At 41.4% G+C, this 18,528-nt stretch overlaps 1 protein-coding gene across 3 annotated transcripts in view; it reads left to right on the top strand.

Moving 5' to 3' along the window:
• PTGFRN (prostaglandin F2 receptor inhibitor) overlaps positions 1-18,528 on the top strand; it is a 79,846-nt gene that overhangs the window by 25,474 nt on the left and 35,844 nt on the right. For all 3 annotated transcript variants that reach the window (XR_014563573.1, XM_083736393.1, XM_083736394.1), the window contains exons 2-5: positions 1,639-2,016; positions 2,628-3,047; positions 4,363-4,746; positions 8,668-9,093. Coding sequence is in view for 2 of the 3 variants with exons in the window: in XM_083736393.1 (XP_083592519.1) it covers positions 1,639-2,016; positions 2,628-3,047; positions 4,363-4,746; positions 8,668-9,093 (1,608 nt within the window). In the remaining variant the exon portion in view is untranslated. The remainder of the gene's footprint in view (positions 1-1,638; positions 2,017-2,627; positions 3,048-4,362; positions 4,747-8,667; positions 9,094-18,528) is intronic.

The following is an 18,528-nucleotide window of genomic DNA, read 5'->3' as shown; positions in this document are numbered from 1 at the left end:
AAATGGCTCTGTCACTCTCTTCTAGGGCTGTCCTGTAATACAGTGGTCCCTCTAGTTACGAACTTAATTTGTTCTGGAGGTCTGTTCTTAACCTGAAACTGTTCTTAACTAGAGGCGTGCTTTCACTAATGGGGCCTCTTGCTGCCACTGCGCCGCCGGCACACGATTTCCATTCTCATCCTGGGGCAAAGTTCTCAACTCGAGGTAACTCTTCCAGGTTAGCAGAGTTTGTAACCTGAAGCGTTTGTAACCTGAGGTGTTTGTAACTCGAGGTACCATTGTAGGTTGTTCCTGAGTTATTAGTCAGGTCTTGTCATTATGTAAATCCCTAACTTGTGAGTCTTTGTCAGTCAGAAACAGATGCAGTTCTGCCATGGGGCATGGCTACAGACAATGGATTATGTAGGGTATGCTTAGTGCCCTGTATGTCGTCTTGCTCCCTGTCTCTCCAGCAGCAGCTCTAGATGCTTGACACCAGTGAACACTGAGATGGGAGATAAGGGTTGCATTTCTTTTGTGTTTTCCATTTGAAATATTTGAACCCCCAAAATGTGGGTGTCATTCTTCCAATGAAAGCTCAAGGGCTGTAGGGGGCAGATATCTCTCCCTCTCTCCCACTCCATGCTTTTTGTCTTTCATATATATTTACATGATCATGCATCAAAAACACAAGCATTGTGAAATCATTCAAATTGCAACACTGCTGAAATGCGATAGATGATACTTTTGTGTCTATAGGATTCCAGGATGTTTTTACTATGGAGAAATTCTTTGATTGCTATTTATAGAAGAAAAGCACAAGGCATACTTTGTAATTTGATTCAAAGTTGCAGTTTTGAACTTCCTCTTCTGTTAACATTAAATAATCACTTACGTCCCCAACTTATCACAGCAATGAAAATGTTAATAGCATTAACTGATGAGAGATGTCTAAAACATTAAAATGCTGCAAAGCAAACAAACCCTTGGTGGCATGCCTCTTTAACCAAAATGGTTAAAACCTTCAGAATATCTAGACACCAGAATATCACCAGAATTGGTGACTCTCTTTTCAGCCATGGCCAGGCAGCTCATTTCAAATGACTTCTGTTTCTGAAACAAGACACACCATTTCATCTGCAAACTAGATGAGGTGGTAATTGGACTCTTTTAAATTCTTGACTCAGTTTTGTTAACTCTTCTAAAGTGGAGCTGTACATAGTGCAGATGAAAGGGAGGATCAAGGAAATCATGTTTGTGGAAAGAACAAGAATTCTTAAATTGTGGCTGACAGTATTCACAATCCCAGATGGCATCCAATGACAAGTCGAATATGGATGTAGTGAAGAGGAGCAATGTCCCAAAGGCCACCCATTGCATTTCACAACTAAGCAAGAATTTGATCTTGCCTTCCGCCATTTCAACCCACTGCGCACTCTCCTAATTCACTGACAAACATTTTCACCTTAAGCATTCCAATATACCATCAATTAAACGGCAAACAATAGTGTCCTTTTTACTTTCCTGCCTCCCCATGGCTCCCTTTATGCATATGTATATGTGTTGTGTGTGTGTGTGTGTGTGTGTGTGTATTACACACACACTCTCTCTCTCTCTCTCTTGCAATTTTAACTTACAATCCTTTGTTTCCCCCCCTAGCTTCCTGCCACGGGCGTATTGTGAAGGTGCCTGCAGGTCCTCTAGTGCGAGTTGAGAGCACAGAGGTGGTGATTCCATGCAACGTTAGTCAATATGAAGGACCCAGCGAGCAGAACTTTGACTGGGAGTTCTCTAGAATCTCTGCTCCGGACTCTAGATTTGTACAAGTAGTGAGTACTTGGGACCCTTGGTTCACGTCTCAGGAATATAAAGATCGGGTTGACGGTAAAGAGATCACATTGAGGCGAAACAGCAACAACTCTGTGGAACTCGTGATTGGAAACATCCGCCCCACTGACCAAGGGATGTACCGATGCACAACGCCCAGCACAGATTCTGTCGTTCAGGGAAATTACAACGCTGTAGTCGAAGTCAAAGGTACTTCTAAAGGGTGAGGGGTATTTACAATTGGTATTGGGTCTTAGTGTAATTTTGCAAGCGATACGTGAAATGGCTGGAGTAGATGCAATCTAGCCAAATGCACTTTTGTATAACCTGAAGGTGGACAGTGCCCCATGTCCCATTGGTACCACAGCATTGTCCTGTGCTTGCTTAATTGAAGCAGTGGGTTGGTGACTATCTCAACAGGATCATTTGAATTTATAAAAAAAGCAAAATGCTCAGAATAGCTCCTGTTATATTCCAGTCTCCCCCACCCTTCTTCGCTGACATTTGTTTCTAAACCAAGTATACTGGAAGGGGAAGTTTCTCTGCTAATAGATTTACTAGAAGAGGTAATTGTGGGTGGAGGTCTTTCTGAAGCTGAATAATTGATTGAGTTAAGGGAGAAAGTGTGGTGTGTGAAAACACTTTTTTGCTCATGTTTTCCAATGTGAGTGATTTGTTTTGGCTCAGCGTACTCATTATGCTGCATAATTAGTCATCTCTTTCATGACAATCTACCACAGCTTGACTCTGTTTCATCGTTGCTTTATGTAAAGCCATTTATTATAACCCACACGCTTGATAACTTTCTTTTCTCCGAATAGTGATTGCGGATGGCTTAACCGTTGGTAGGTCAACAGCCCGCTCCACATCTACTTGGAACTTATCGGAAGGAGATGCATTTCAGTTGCGCTGCTCAGCGTCCACAAATTCTTCAGAACACACACATCTGCATGTGTCTTGGGAATTCAGAAACGGGTTTGCCTGGCAAGAAATTCTCTCCTTGACGCATGAGGGCAAGTTCCAGCCTGGTTCAGAGTATAACGAGCGCTATATCAGTGGAGATGTGCGTTTAGATGCCATGGCCAATGACATTTACCGCTTGTCTGTGTCCCAAGCTCTTCCAACAGATGAAGGTGCCTATAGGTGTCGAGTGAGTGAATGGGTTAAAGGTGCAGATGCTTCATGGCAGAAGATACAAGAGAAGGCTGTGGATATAGCAAATGTTGTGGTGCAGCCAACAGGTGAGCATGCGGTATTCATGAAATGATGTTGCCTGTATCAGCATCTATGCTGTAACACCATTGTGGCTGTGGGACAGAATGTGCAGGCCACCAACATTTGGTGTAAAGCCATAGTGGCTGCTCCCTTAAGTATCTCAGCACAGTATATAATATATTAACAGTGTGTACTTTCCTCAGTACATGTGTTAGATATGTTGTGAAGTCACTGCAAATAAGAACTTAGATATTTGTATTTTCTTTGAATACCTACTGCATAGTTGTGTTTGGAATCTATTTAAAACCTAGGCTTCATAACAGAGGACTCTTTTCTTTTTCAGTAGTTTGTATAGGATATTTGTGTAAAAGGTCTTGTTACCTGGCTTTGGGGATTGCCTAGGGCTAAAGGAGAATTTAAATCTACAGTTGTTTTAAGTTCGCAACTCCCCCCCCCCCCCAATAGCTTAGCTACTAGACAGTAGTCTTTAAATGACTGTTCCCCTTCCTTTGTTTAAATATACCTGTGTGCAATGCATGTGCTTTGATGGATCATGCCAGGCTGCAAAATGTGTACAATGGTAATTCTGGAGAAGGAAGAATAAGCAAGTTGGTTTCTTGGCAGCAAAATGAAATTATATGTTTTTGCAAGTATGCTCATACTGGACTTGAAATCCTTTAATCACCACACAGAGAATTTGAAAATGCCACAACAATCATTCAGATGTGGTTCAGTTCTTCATAGTAGTTAGCTTGTAAAATCTGATTTGTATTCCTTTGGGAGTGTGTCTTGGCTTTAGGTGTATTCATTATGAGAAACAACATCTCTGTGATGGTGAGAGACCCCCTTGATCTTCCCTGTGCTTGAAGTTATAATGCTTGTTATGTTGGAGTAGGTAGGCATGTGAGGTGTTTTTCTCCCCCGGGAGGATTAATTGTACGTAGCAAAATGTAGAGCCATTTGGAACACCTTCTGTTGGAACGATGTCATAGCTAGACGTAAATTGTGTGAAGCTGGATTGACAGTGAATTTGATTAGAAAAATTTGTTGTGTCCTTGCATTTCCCTGCACAAGGCAAAGGTAGCTGGTTTTTTATTCTAAGAAAACTGAAATTGCACAATGATTTGCTTCAGAACATAAAATTAGATAAGTAGTGAAACTTGGGGGAAAAAGTTCACTGCCTGTTTTTCTATAGTTCAGCAATAATATATGTGAGTTTTGCTTGTAAATATGTAGGCCACTAATTAAAAAAGCAGGCAGTAGAAGCCAACAGTTAGGCTATCTGCTGTATTAAAGAGTTGAAAATAACACTTTTTTGTCTTGCTTCCCTCCTGCCAAAAGCTTTAGGTGTGTTTATCACCAGAAGCAATGTATCTGTGACAGAGGGGGACTCCCTTGACCTTACCTGCAACTTCACAACAGACAGAAGTGGCATTTTCCAAGCAGAGGTCAGGTGGTACTTCAGTGAATCACCTGATAGCACCATGGCAGAAGCTCAGGTTTTGCTAAGTGCAGACCGTGATTCTGTTGTTAGTGATTCTACCCTCATCAGCCTCAGCCATGTGGATCGGAGTTCTTACCACCTATTGGTACGTGATGTGAGCACTGAAGATTCCGGTTACTACTACTGCCAAGCAACTCTCTGGGTGCCACAGCACAATGGTAGCTGGCACAAGGTAGCAGAGAGGACATCTGTGCCTGTCACTGTGGAGGTGTTGGCATTAGGTGAGTAGCTGGGTCGTGATGCTATAAAGTTGATGGATAATTTTTCTTGTGTAATGATAGGGAACCTGTGGCCCTCCAGAGGTGGTGTGCTTTGAACTTGCATCAGTCCCTGCCAGTATGACCCAGTGGCAAAGTGATAATGGCAGTTGTAGTCCCAACAACCTCTGGAGGTTCACAAGTTTTCTATCCTGGGTTTATACCACAATATGGAAGTGAACAGAAAGTGGCATTCAATAGGAGTGATCCCTCCTGCCCTGGACTCTGTGTTGGAAGAAAATTATGTGGTTCTTAAAAATGCTAAACCCTTTAAGACTTACCAGTTCATGCTCATTGGTGGTGTGTCCAACATGGTCTCTTAATTATACCAGCCATCCTGGGCTTTTTTCATGGATGCCTTTTTGTGTCTATTGTATCAGTCCTGAGAAAACATTTTAAAATGAAACATTTGTTCTGATCAAACGTGGCTCTTTAACTTGACTTAAAAGAACACAAAGATGGAATAGTCTTAATATTTAAAGTGATCCCTGTCTTGGAAGAGAGAGGGGACATTCAAAAGCTTTCAACAAGCCCAAAGGTAGTGTTGGTGGGATATATAAGCTGGAAATCCCCACAGGACCTGCCATGACATAAAACAGACTTATGCAGTGCTGGTTGTTGTTAAGTCTCGGTCTTCTTTAGCAGCCTGCTTGAAAATACATGGGCTGCCATTCTCTGTAGCAATGTAATTTTTCCCATTAGTCATCCAAAGACAAAATTCAAAATTGTTCAGTTTTTTTAGCTGGGAATGTTCCGTACTGTTTTAAGTTCTTCTTTAAAAAAACCCCCAAAATAAAATGTGTTTGCTCCAAAGACAAGAGATAGGAAGGGAAACAACTGATAAATAAAAATATAGTCAAATGCACACTTGTTCTGAAGGCCACATCTATAGTTTCTATCAGGAAGATAGTATCGTTTGGCAAAGCTGCATAATAGAATCTGGTCTCAGGTAGTCCAGCGACTCATCTAGACACCTTCTTGTGCTCTGATTTGTTGTTCTTGAGTGTGGCTTGGATGACTGGACTAATCCCACAGTCACTACTATAATGGTTCTTTCAGACCCATTGTCAGATCTGCCAGATTTCCTTGGGGAAATCCTAAAAATAATATAGATCACTTTCTATTATTTAATGGACGTTATATCATATAGAAAGATTAGGAGGTGAACCAGAAGTTTGTCTAGACAAAAACATTGTTTTTCATTTTTCCTCACCCCAATATTCTGCTTTGACTTTATGTGTTTTCACTAACTCTGTTTTCCTGGCTGAACTCTTAAGCTACTGAGATCTGCTTTTTATGCAGATGTTCTAGGAAATGAGCATCCAGGCAGGAGAGATATGGAAAACTGAAACCCTAGCACAAATTTCTAAAGAACCATGTTGTTCTGTAGAGTTTGCCTTGACGTGTCAGCATCTCTTAGAGGATAATTAAAAAAATCAAGTTTCTGGCTTTTGACTTTGCAATTAGGAGCCAGATGATTCTTGACAGCCTTTCAAGCAGTGGGAGCAAGCATTTCTACTTATACTCTGCTGAAATTCAAGCATTGTGCATATACACTTCTGAATGCTATCGTAGCACAGTCAAGATCTGGTTGATGGTAACCCAGTCCTGACAGCCACAGCATCTCTTGTACTTCAGAGAGCCAAGACAGCTGAAAATCCACTTCTGCAGTATTTGTACAATCCAATTTTAAACATGTTTATCTGCAAGTAAATCTCTTTGGCTGCATTACCGTTTAATAGCAAGCCCAGGAGTATAAGCTGATAACAAATAATAGTGTAAGCCTGGCTAGTGGTTTGTTTGGGCAATGCAAACCACAACCTTGGATTTGGATGAAACTAAGCCAGCTGCCTTTTTATTATTTGTTTCTCTGCTCTCAAGGACTAGAATAGTGAAACAGCCCTTGTGCACTACCTCAAGGACTAGAATAGTGAAACAGCCCTTGTGCACTACCTAGCATGGTTTATGAAACTTCAGTTAGTATTTAGCACTATGTGTAAATGCAGCCATTGAGTTCAATAGGCTAATAGGTTAGTTTAGAATTATAGCCTTAGAGGAAGGAGAATAAGCTGTGCAAGTTTTTAAAGGAAAGGAAAGGAAATCTCAATATGGCCTAATGATTTCCATCCTGCTTGCTGTAGGCCTAATTATGAGAGAGAGCTTGTCTCTCATTCTTTTCATCCAACAGACATCCCATCGAATGCAACTAAACAGAGAGGTGCCACTGATTCTGTACACTCAGTGTACTTCTGTTACCAATATTATCTGGAAAGCATCCATAGCTTTAAAAGCTGCCTTGAATAGGGTGCCTCTTTTCTGCACTGAAAGTATTCTGTTGGTCAGTGGGAATTTCTTCGCCTTTGCATCCCAAATTAGTAATTATTTTGATGCAGGTTAAGGGGGAAGAGCAAAATGTTTTTCAAATGATCTTACATTGCCTGCGGGTGGGAAAAGCAGGAGAGGAATTCTCATCTGTAGTACATAAACTGCATCCAAAATTCAACAGCAGCCCCCTCCTACTTGATTGAAGTTTGAGAGCTTGGCAGGGTATTAAGTCATTGAACTGTCAGCAAGGCTGTTCTTTGACAGCTGACAAGAGTGCAGGAATGAGGCTTATCCAGCAAGCCTTTTATTCCTTCCTGCTAAATCCTCTGTCTGAGAGTCAGTGTGAAGAGACTAGCTGGAGCACTCCTGTCAAAGCCAAAACTTGCCCCAGCCATCCTATTCCCTATAGGTCTTCCAAATGCCGGATATGATTAGCTGACATCCCATTTACCTTCAACTTTCTTCTATTTCCTAATGAGGACATGAAAATGTTGTTGGTGCTTCTGTTTGGAAGCAAGCTGCTCCAGTGAATTATGTGGGCTGGTTCAGATTATCATATACCATTATGCTGAGCCAAGAACAAGCCTTTTGGCCGCACATGAGCAGCTCTTTTGCTCCTCCCTTCAATCCAACTTCAAACTAAGTTTTCATATCCTGGCTTGTTCAGAAACTGTTAACCATAGTTTCCTTGTTTGGACAAAATAGTAAACTGTAGCAAAGCGGGGAGCAAGGGAACTGTGTGTGCATCCATAAGCCTCATTCAGATCTTGACTTATTAAGGTGAGGTATGATTGGCCAACCCAACCCTTTTTGTGGCTCATTAACTACCTTTCCCTCCACTACCTTTATAAATATTGTTATTGCATTGTATTTCTTCTTTTCTGGGATCCTAAATATGGTTGCTAAGAGCAGAAAGTAGGCCCTTCATAGTTCTTTCAGACTTGTGATTATGAAACTGTCAGAAATTGTATTTAAAAAAACCCAGTAAAGTTAACGTGAAGGGTATATTCAGTTTCTAGCACTGGCATTCAACACCAGGAACAAGTAAATGTGGGATGCTCTCCAATATTGGCTTGCTCTAGTGCCAGCTTTCCTCTGCCAAGGTCGCTGAAGTGGGCAATAAAATGAATGGTAAAGCAGTGTACAGAAACCTGACACGCTCTTGGCATGCCCTTCCAAAATGGGGAGCATGTTCATTAAAATGAAACATTTCCCTGAGAGGCAGACTTTGCAATTGCAATGCAGTGTTCTGTAACCAGAATGTTGTATTATGAAATTCCTACAGTATAGTGTGACTTACTAAATGTTGGCTTTAGAATCTGCCTTTTGTTTGACTTGGGGCTGCATGCCATGAAGATACTCCATTTCTGGGAATTACATGGTCCACTGTCACCAGCTAAGTAGTAAATGCCCCATCCTATGCCATGACTTGCAAGATGCCAAAAGAATGTTGCCGTTCTGAAATGATAAATGTGAAAATGTAGCCTGTATTCTGAATTGGTCTTTATTTCATACTTTCCTTTCCTTGTCTGTCTCCCTGCTTTTCAAAATGCTCCGCAGAGCCAACTTACCATGTGTTTCTGAATGCGACTAAAACACCTAAGTATGCAGAAGATCCAACAGAATTGGAATGTAGGATCACAGAGGCGCAGAACACTGAAACAAATGTGCGTTTCACTGTCTCATGGTACTACCGATTACCTATGCGCAGTGATGAAGTAGTGAAAGATGAACTTCTTGCCACCATGGATGCAGACTGGACGCTGGTAGTTGGGGACAGAAGCAAACACCGGGCCCAGAATGGGGAAATTATTTTCTCTAAACCAACTGTGGACACCTTCCGCTTACGAATCCAGTGGACCTCTGAAGCAGACAGAGGAGATTATTATTGTGTAATTTCTTCATGGAGCAGGCAACGAAATAACAGCTGGATAAAGATCAAGGATGTGGCTTCTGTGCCTGTAAGCATTTTATGGTCTACACAAGGTAGGAATCTTGTACAGCCTGACTTTAAAAACTTGTGATGCAAATTGTTGGTGACTCAGTGGCTTGCCTTTAGAGACTCCGAGATGGAAAATTTCTAAAGGGTTTTGATAGATGTATATACATCTGCCATTGCCATCTTTGGATGGGAAAGCAGATGAAAGTGGCTAATGATGAGATCAAAGAGCACAGTACCATTTAGGAATGTTCAGCACAATCAACAATAATTCCAAGCTAAGGTTGCTAAGAGTCCTGTGCTAGAAATATTTTAGGGCAGCGTACACAGGGCTACTAGTGCATCGGGGCTTCCCCGCTTTCCTGTCCCCCAGCTCCAGCTCCCTCCACTCCCCCCCCCATTGACTTGGAGGCATCAGGAGAACACCCAAAACAATGTGTGGAGGGAGAAGAGGGAAAATGATTGCATCCAGCAAGCACTCTGGCAATGTTGAATTCCTTCCACAGAGTGTTATTCAACTAAAATTTCCTCAGAGTGGTCCCACTGAAATGAATGAACATGGCTAGGTTAGGTCAATTAATTTCAGCAAGTCTGCTTTTAGTAAAGCTTTGTTGAATATCACCCACACCATCACAAACTCTTGTCCAAACTCCTTCTGACAATGTACCAAGAAGCAGCTTGAAATGTATGTGAAGGTGGAGTCCTGAGGAAATAGCAGCCGCAGGGAATTGGTGCAAGGAGTTGTGCAAGAGATTGAAGGTTTATCTGGAATTCTTAGAGTTCATCAGATGCAGACTACACAGTCAGGATATTTTTTCACACCCAGGCGACAAGAGAAAATTTTAAAAAATGATATTACGTTCGTTTTGTTTAGAACGATTTACAGACCATTTAATCACAACTCTCTACTCTAAAGTGGATGTGGGAGGTGGGGACATGGAAGATGGACCACAATGCTGGTTGTCATGGTGGCCTTGGATATCCAGCCCCCTCGGCCTCATGATTAGAGTGAAGGAAATCAAGTAATTGACTTGGATCATTATCAGATTCCTGTTCTTTTAATAGAGTAAACTAACAGCTGTTTTTGGTTAGAGCTTTTATCTGATGGAAAGTTGTGTCTAGACAGCAGCCAACAGTCCTGATTGGGCACTCCTTCACATAACTTAACTTGAGTGTGGGAAACATGCTTTAAAAAGGCAAACTGCCCTTTTCCTTGGAACACCTTGTGTTCATTGCCTGTAGAAAGCACAAGCAGAAACTTGCATTGTTCCCGAAAGCCCTGTGATCTGGCCCTGTGATATTCAAGAACAGACCAAAGTAGCCTCGAAGTCTGGGCTGTAAAGGGTGGAAGAAACAGAAACAGCATTTCCAAATCCACATGCTTCAGAACTGTCAGCAGTCACCTTCATGAAGATTTTTCAGAATGTAATTATTTGTCGGCAGCAGCTACAATACTGTGTCATACTCTGCACTAAGGGCTGACTTGAAAGTTCATGTGATCAATGGCTTCAGTTCTTGTTGAATGCCCGGGACAAGTAGCTACTTCTGAGTTTTTCTGTCTCCATTTTTACATGCGGGGATCTGTCACAAGGTGTTTGTAAGAATGAAAACACCACGGTGAATCAGAGTTGCTGTGTTCTTTTTCTGTCGACTTGCTTTGCGTATGTGTTTACTGAACCCGTCGAGAAGCAGTTTTGCCATGAGGCTAGATGGTGTACAGTATGCTGCACCAGGTATCCAATTAAAGCACTGAATCTGGGCTTCAAGTGTTAGATTGAAGCAATTCGTGCTATTATTCCTTTTTGAGTGATGGTCTCAGCAATACAAAGGCAAGGCTTCGGTGGTACTTTGGACAGTTCTGTGTGTGGCCCAGGCTGGAGGCTGTATTCAGCAGCAGTCATCCCCAGACTTGGGCTTAGAGCTGCAGTTTATCAGAGTTGCTAGCTCTGTCTTTCGTGGGAGCAGCCCCTTCATTTAAATGGACTCTGCGTGCTTTATCTTTCACTGACTCTGGCAGAGCAGGCAAGGCTGTGGTTCTTCTAAGGCTTCTGAGCTAGAGTTCTCAGAGGAAGGCAATGCAGCATCCAGCAGCTGGAGAGGTACTGACACAATGGGCTCCTCTTTTTCCACGTGTAAATTTGAGGCTTCCACCCTGAGTTCCTGGTCTCATCCCCTGGAGAAGGATGTCATGATCCCAGTGTCATGGCAGACAGGCTCATTGTCAAAGCCCTGCATTACAAGAAAGGCAATAACAAAAAAACCCAGTGTTTTCTATTAACAGTGCAAAAAAAGCCCATTTTTTGTACAATTTCCCTTATTCTGCAAATTTCATTAGTTTGCATAATTTTATTTTGGTTTCTTTTAATGATGTGGTGCAAAGAGGTATGCAGAGCACTGAAGCCCCACTGCCAACCAGGAGGTTTTTTTTGTAATGGCATTTACAAGCCACCCTATAATAAACATTCTTGGCATTTACAGAATTAAAATAAAATAAATGAAAACTTAAGCTTTGTGCTTAAATTAGTCATACAATGCAGTACTATAAAAGTATGGGAGGAGGTAAAAATCAAGACCTTAAAACAAAAGCTAAAAGAGCAAAGAATGAAACCGGAAATCTAAAACAGATTTAAAAGGCTGCAGCAACCTTAAAAGGCCTGGGGGAAAACTTAATCTGGCACCAGAAAATCTGAACTAGTTTCTGCTGTGCCGTTCATTGGTTGAGGCATGCTTTTCAAGATAGGTATCTTCCTTCTTCCTCTTGCTTGGTAACGAAAAGTTAACTGATAAAGAAGGGACAGAGTCAGCAGGGAAATCCTGGCTTTTTGTCTAAGAGTGTCACATAGTGAATGGACAGCTTGCAGCTCAGTGCAAAAGGTTCAGTGCAAAAGGAATAAATTAGTGGATCAGGAGGAAAGATCTGTGGCTCACTTAATTTATGGGCATGCAGTGATTATTTTAGTAACTAGATGCTTATTGAAACATCCAGGCTTAGAGTCGAAGTTTCTAGCGCTAACACCACACTGGCAAACGTTTTGAGAGCAAGTGTGCACTTCAGCTGTGGGACAGGACTAGGAGAATGTTCCTTGGCCATGGACTTCTATCTAATACAGTAATATCGTTCAAAGGATGAAGAATTAACTACACGTATGCACTGCACAACTCACTATCGTCAGGCAGGAATGCTTAAATTAGCAGCCTAGACTTCCATCACAAACACTAAAACTCATTCTCTTGGGATATCTTTCTGTGTCATAGAATTAAATTTTGTTGTGTTTTAAAAGCAGCTTATTGGCTGCCTGATGAATGCCAAGCTGCTCTGCAATTTTTTGCTCCATGGGCCAAGCAGGTATTGCCCATGGGCAAGCACTTAAGTGGCAAACAACACATTCACCCTGTGCTCTCCACATACTTGCTGCTGCTCACCAGAGAGCTAGGTGAGCATCAGTTGCATACATGGGACTCTCTTAAGGAGCTAGTAGCCCTTTGTGGCTAAAAAGGAGAGGAGAGTCATGCCTACAGCTGTCATGCGTAGAACTGAGCCATCACTGTTGCTGCCGTCAGGGATAGAATTGGGGCAGAAGTCCTGGGCCCCTCTGGACAGGGGGTTCCCCTAGATGCAGCAGGACTGGCTTGCCACATTTCAGTGCAAGAATTAAAGAAGGGTCCCTGTAAGATTGTCTGGAATAATGCCCATTACCATCTAAAGAGCCCCACCTCCACTTTTCATACCATTAGGTCTAGAGTCCAAAATTTATCTAATGGATTGTAGTCTTGCAGATGCATTTGTGGTGTGTTCTCCAATCTTAAAATCATGTTTGTTTGTTGATTTGTTTTTATTATTTAAGCAATTTATATACTGCAAAGCTATAATTGTCTCCAAATGGTTTACAAGGCTGGGATGGTTGTGTGGCTGCTGCAGTACAGGAGGAAGGGGATCAGAAGGGAGGCAGCAGCAACAGTGCAGGCAAGCAGAACGAGGCTGAGAGATCAGTGCCTTGAATATGTGTCCAAATTCAAAAGCGTTGCATGAAAAATAAGACCTTTGAAAAACAAAATGCCTTTTCTCATACATTCGATGCAGTGCAGTCTTTATCATATATATTGCTGTTCCAAGAGAGCTTGACCTTTTTAAAAATACTGACCTTTCCTAGATTATGACTCGGACGGCAAATTGCCAACAATATCTGTGATCTAGTCCTTCTGCTTGTAATCTATTCCTCCTTCCTCTTTTATTATAATGAGTGACCTGTTCCCATTTGCTCAGTGGCATTATCTATTTGCAGCATTTGTACCCTGCCTTCCTATAATAATCAAGATAGCTTACATTGGTCAATAGAAATACACAAAAAACGCATACCCATCAATAAATTAATATTAAAGCAACAAATTAAATTAATATTAAAGTTAGGCACCACAGCAGAGAAGGCCCTGTCTTTTATAGGCCCCTGCTATGTTCCTGTTGGCAGAAGAGCATGGAGCAGGGCCCCTGGCTTATCAAGGGTTCATTTGGGAGGCAACTGACCTAATATACCTGCAGTGGCTCAGATAATAGTTTTCCTTCCTTAGTACAATTTATTCTTAGCATATTTGGGACCCAAAATCCTGTGGGAAAATAAGAGATGGCTTCAGCAAAGGCTTCAAATTGCTTCAGTGTCTTCAGTTCATTGAGCGGAGCTAAGTGTATACCACATCCGTACGAAATACCCAAATCTGATTTTAAAATCAGAACTCTGCAATTTCTATGTTTTGTAAAGTAACATTTAAAAAGTAATTTTGGTAGACTGCAAACCATTGTTTCAGGGCAATCTTAGTTAACTCCAGCCCTGATCTGACTAACATCTAAAGCAAAATATAGAACAGGCAGTGTGGGATTGGGGGGGGGGGGGGCATGTGGACCTACTGTGCGGTACTGCACATGGTTTTCAGATGCGACCTGAAGTTAGTTTGTGTGAAACAAGTCTGCAGATTGGTTTATATACATGCACCAAATATATGGATTCCTCTGGTGGCTGATAAAAATGTGACGTTTTAAAATTTGTGTGACATACTTGGGCTAAGAATGTTTTCCTCCTCCTGGACTGAAATGGAAGCTTTTCTTTGTAAAGTACAGTATCCAAATTGCTTGTCACTCACACGAGGCTTTGTAGCTGTTGTGTCTCTTGAGAGAAATGTAGCATAAACAGTATAATAGCTGCTCAGACTTTAAAATGTAGCCTTGTTTGTGAAAGACAGGTTTATCCCATTTTTGTTAGACTGTGGAAATCTGTTTCTACTCTTTTGGATGTGCTTTGAGTGATCTGAAATGTGGTGGCTGCATGTGTGGCATTCTCTCCCCCTGCTTTTTATTTATTTTAAAGTAAACACAGTTTTCCTTGATATTTTAGCAAGTTCCATTTCTTGCCAGATGTGCAAAACAGTATTTTGACAGTTCATCTTTGTTTCTGATGCTGGTTTCTCCCCCCCCCCCCGCCCCCCTTTGCTTTTCAAATTTTCTTCTTACCAAGTGATGAGTTTGGGTCTCATGTGCTTAACTTAATTTTGAGTTGCTCTGTGTAAACCAAATAACATTAAAACTGAACTATGTTAACTGAATTACATAGGTCTGTGCATATGTTTTTACTAGACTTTGCAGCTCCTTAAAGCACTTGACCTGAGGGTTGTTGATTATGATCTGCAGTGGAATGGCTCTCTGCAGGGACTGAACATTGGTGGTCCTAGCCTCAGGCAGATGATCTGGACATAAAACCAGTCAGAATATGTGGCTTAGCTCCAGATTTGCAATAGTCCTGACCTCCTGTTGACCCAGGTGGGTCATGTAGTATTTGAGGTCCTGTGTTCACAGCTTCCTCACCGTTGTCTGCCACCATCTCTGTAATGCTATCTCTTGATTTAGCCTTCAGCATTGCATTCTAGAATTTGTGGCAATCTGAACTTTGTTAAGATTACCGTACATGCCAGGAAATGATGGAAGTACCTCAGGCCCACTGCTGTTCATAGGCTGGAGTTTCTCTGTGTTGGACTTAAGTCTCTGTGGATTACACACAGCTCTTGTTTGTAGGATATCTATTTTTATTACTTATTTTAAATTTTGTTTTATGAGAAGCATTGAGACCTAGGAACATTTTGCCTATAGTTTTTAACCACGATTTGTGACTATAGGCAAAACTTTCCCAGTCAATGTGAATTGGCCCAGTGGCTTGAAGAAGTAGAAATACTTGAACTAGAGATCTGTAGAGTTCACTCTGAACATTCCAGTTTTTGGAAATATTAAGGACGCTGTAGGACTCCCTTCACTATGTCTGCAAACCTGAATATCTGGGGAGGAAGATTGGGCAGTGGCAATACAGTGGTACCTCAGGTTAAGAACTTAATTCATTCTGGAGGTCTGTTCTTAACCTGAAACTGTTCTTAACCTGAAGCACCACTTTAACTAATGGGGCCTCCCGCTGCTGCCGCACCGCCACTGTGCGATTTCTGTTCTTATCCTGAAGCAAAGTTCTTAACCCGAGGTACTATTTCTGGGTTATCAGAGTCTGTAACCTGAAGCGTCTGTAACCTGAAATGTCTGTAACCCGGGGTACCACTGTAGTGACCTTAAGAAAAGGTCAATGTGCTACACTGGCCAGCCCTAAAATGCGAAAGATGGACAAAATAAATAGGTAGGAGGCTAAGGGGAAAGGGAATATTCAATCTGAAATACTCTATAGCTATTCCACTAGACTCTTATTTTTAACAATATCCACCGACCTTCTCTCTCTCCCCCCACCTTACATTGTACCTGACGTCTGTTGTACTCCTGGATCCTTTAACATACTATTTTCTAAACTTGACTGTTTTAATGGCATTCTCTCAATATGTCATGCTGATACAACAATAATTATAGGTAACTTAATCTGAGTCTGTAATATTCCCTGCGCTTTCAAGGGATGTTTGTGGGGGATATTGAAGATACTGAGACAATGTACCTAGTGTTAGAAAAGACTTAACAGCCAGCTAGTTAAAATGCAAATCTTGACCAGACATTTTCCTTTTAATCTGAAGATTTGCATCTAGAATAGAAAACTAAATCTGGCATTTATCTGATTGTATGCTGCCAGAGCAGAATTATAACAAATCCATCCCCTTTCAAACATGCTTTCAGTAGTTGTAGGATGTTGAAACTTTGCTTGAGAATAATTGCCTGCCCGTGAGGGTCCCTTACATGTTTTCCAATAAATAAATAGCGTGCTGGGTAAGCTTACATATTGCCAAAAAGAGGGCACAGATTTGCATAAATTTGCATGTGTTTATATAATATGCAAACTTAGAAATAGTGGGTGGAATTTGACGTCACACTGTTACAAATGTTTCATCAGCACAAGCATATCAGCTCCCCTCTCCTCTCGCTACTGTTCTTCCAACCACCCAATTTAGGGAGGCACAGGGGAGGGGAGCAGAGTCCTATTGTGAAGCCTTCTGCTGACAGGGTTTGTAAGGTGAATCTGACCCAATGACTGTAATAGAAATAGAAGTGCAATACATCTCTCACTGTCAAGGGCAAGGCTGGCCCAGTTGACCTGTGTGCCTATTCAGTTTGCTGTCCAGGAGCTAACTGCTGATGGGCAGCCTCTGCTCTTCCTCCTTATAGTTCTTTCATTTGAAACTGGACTTGGACTGGACAGCCTTTCAACAAGAGGATGACTTCAAAGTAAAGCAAAGTGGGACATAATAGCTACCCTAAGTGAGCATCATATTTGGGACTGACCTATGGTACTTAAAAAACAACAATGCCACACACACAGTGTAAGTATGTGTCTGGCCATGCCACAAAACTAGAAAGGCTCTCTCAGCCTTTAAAATTTTTCCTCTTTTCATTTCGCCACTATACACTTGATAAGAGTGTAGGCACTTGGTGTTTTTGAAGGTTAACTCTACTGTATCTAGAGCACTGTGGGTTGCATTAAATGCAAAATACTGTACTCCACTGACAAGTCTAAGATAGATACTTAGTCCTTGTAAGATCGATCACAAACGGAAACTGAGAGCTAAGTGGCAAATCAAGGAGTACTTCTTAAGAACAGGCCTGCCTTTCAGAGACAAGAATCAGTAGCTTTTTACTGACAAGCTTCTCCTATCTCTTATTCATATTTAATATCTCTTGATCATCAAAGGCAAGTTTTTAGAGGCAGAGGAGGAGGAATAGAAATTACGGCTGGGTTCGGAAGGAGTTCAATATACCAGTCAAGCTACTATAAACTACTTCCCTTGTTGCTAATCTGATTTTCTTTTTGAAGCTGAAATTTTATCCTGTAAAGGAGTAGGGAAACTGGTTTGATTTTCAGCTTAGAACAGATAAAGGAAGATAGCAAATTATAGAGATTGGTGCCTGAAACTAAAATTTACAGTACCATAAACTATTAAATTAAAGAAGCATTAAATTGGTTAAACATCAGTGAGCAAAATCAACATACTGTACATCCCCTGTCTACTTCACTTTTAAAATCGCATAGTCATAAATGGACAGTATAAACCGACACTGACACAGGATTCAAGCTTTATGAAAACAAACATTTACCAAGTCAATCAGTTTTTATAAGTCCCCTCCTCAGTTCATTTAAAACAGCAGTGAAGAAGCTGCAGACCACAGACATAATTTGGTCCTCAAGACATCCCAGTTTGTCTCACTAGGTTATTTGACCAAACCATGTCCATCTGCCCTAGGCCTGACATCATATATGACATATGGAATGTTCAGGGAGCTCCACGGATCTCGAATTTAAACTTCTTCCTGCCATTGGCCCAATTTACATATCACATTAAAAATAAACTATTCATATATGATGCCAGGTGTGGGTCAGATAAAGATATATCTGGCCTAAAGGGGCTTTGCCAGGATCACTGATCAGCTGAGTGACAGCATCTTCAAAGCCATGTGCAATTCCCTGTACACAGTGCTTTGTAAGTAGGGGTAGTCAACTGATAGTTTTGGTAAAGTGGCTCACCTGATATCATTGTGATGTCAGGTGACTGACAATGCTACCTACCTGTCAAAACTTGACCCACAGGAGTTCAGGGGAATAAGTATGTGGCTCATCAGCCAGATTCAATTCCCAGCTTAAAATTAGATGTATAGAGGTAGCCATAAGAACTCGTCATTCCTTGGGTATAGCTTTGCTGAAGAAAACCTAATACCAGTTCAGTTCGGCTAAACGCTGATAATCTGATCTATGCTAGAGATGCTAATTTAAAATTAATTCAGTTTCACAATCTTAGATCTTGTGTATCAAATCTAAATTCCCTAGACAGCAACTCCCCCCCCCCCCGCAAAAAGAACATATTTTGGGGACCGAGCAAGGTCTAAAGGGTCAGCAGAATTGGCTTTCTCAAGATCTATCTTTTAAGATGTCCTAAGTATCATAACTGAGCCATACACTCAGTACTGTACAAAGCTGGGCTGAATTACTTTGGAACAGTCTCATCCCTAGTACTCAAAAGTCTCTTGG

The sequence above is a fragment of the Podarcis gaigeae genome (assembly GCF_964106915.1).
Source record: "Podarcis gaigeae genome assembly, chromosome: 4".
NCBI classification, from domain to species: Eukaryota; Metazoa; Chordata; class Lepidosauria; order Squamata; family Lacertidae; genus Podarcis; species Podarcis gaigeae.
This window is presented reverse-complemented; position numbering and strand designations above follow the sequence as displayed.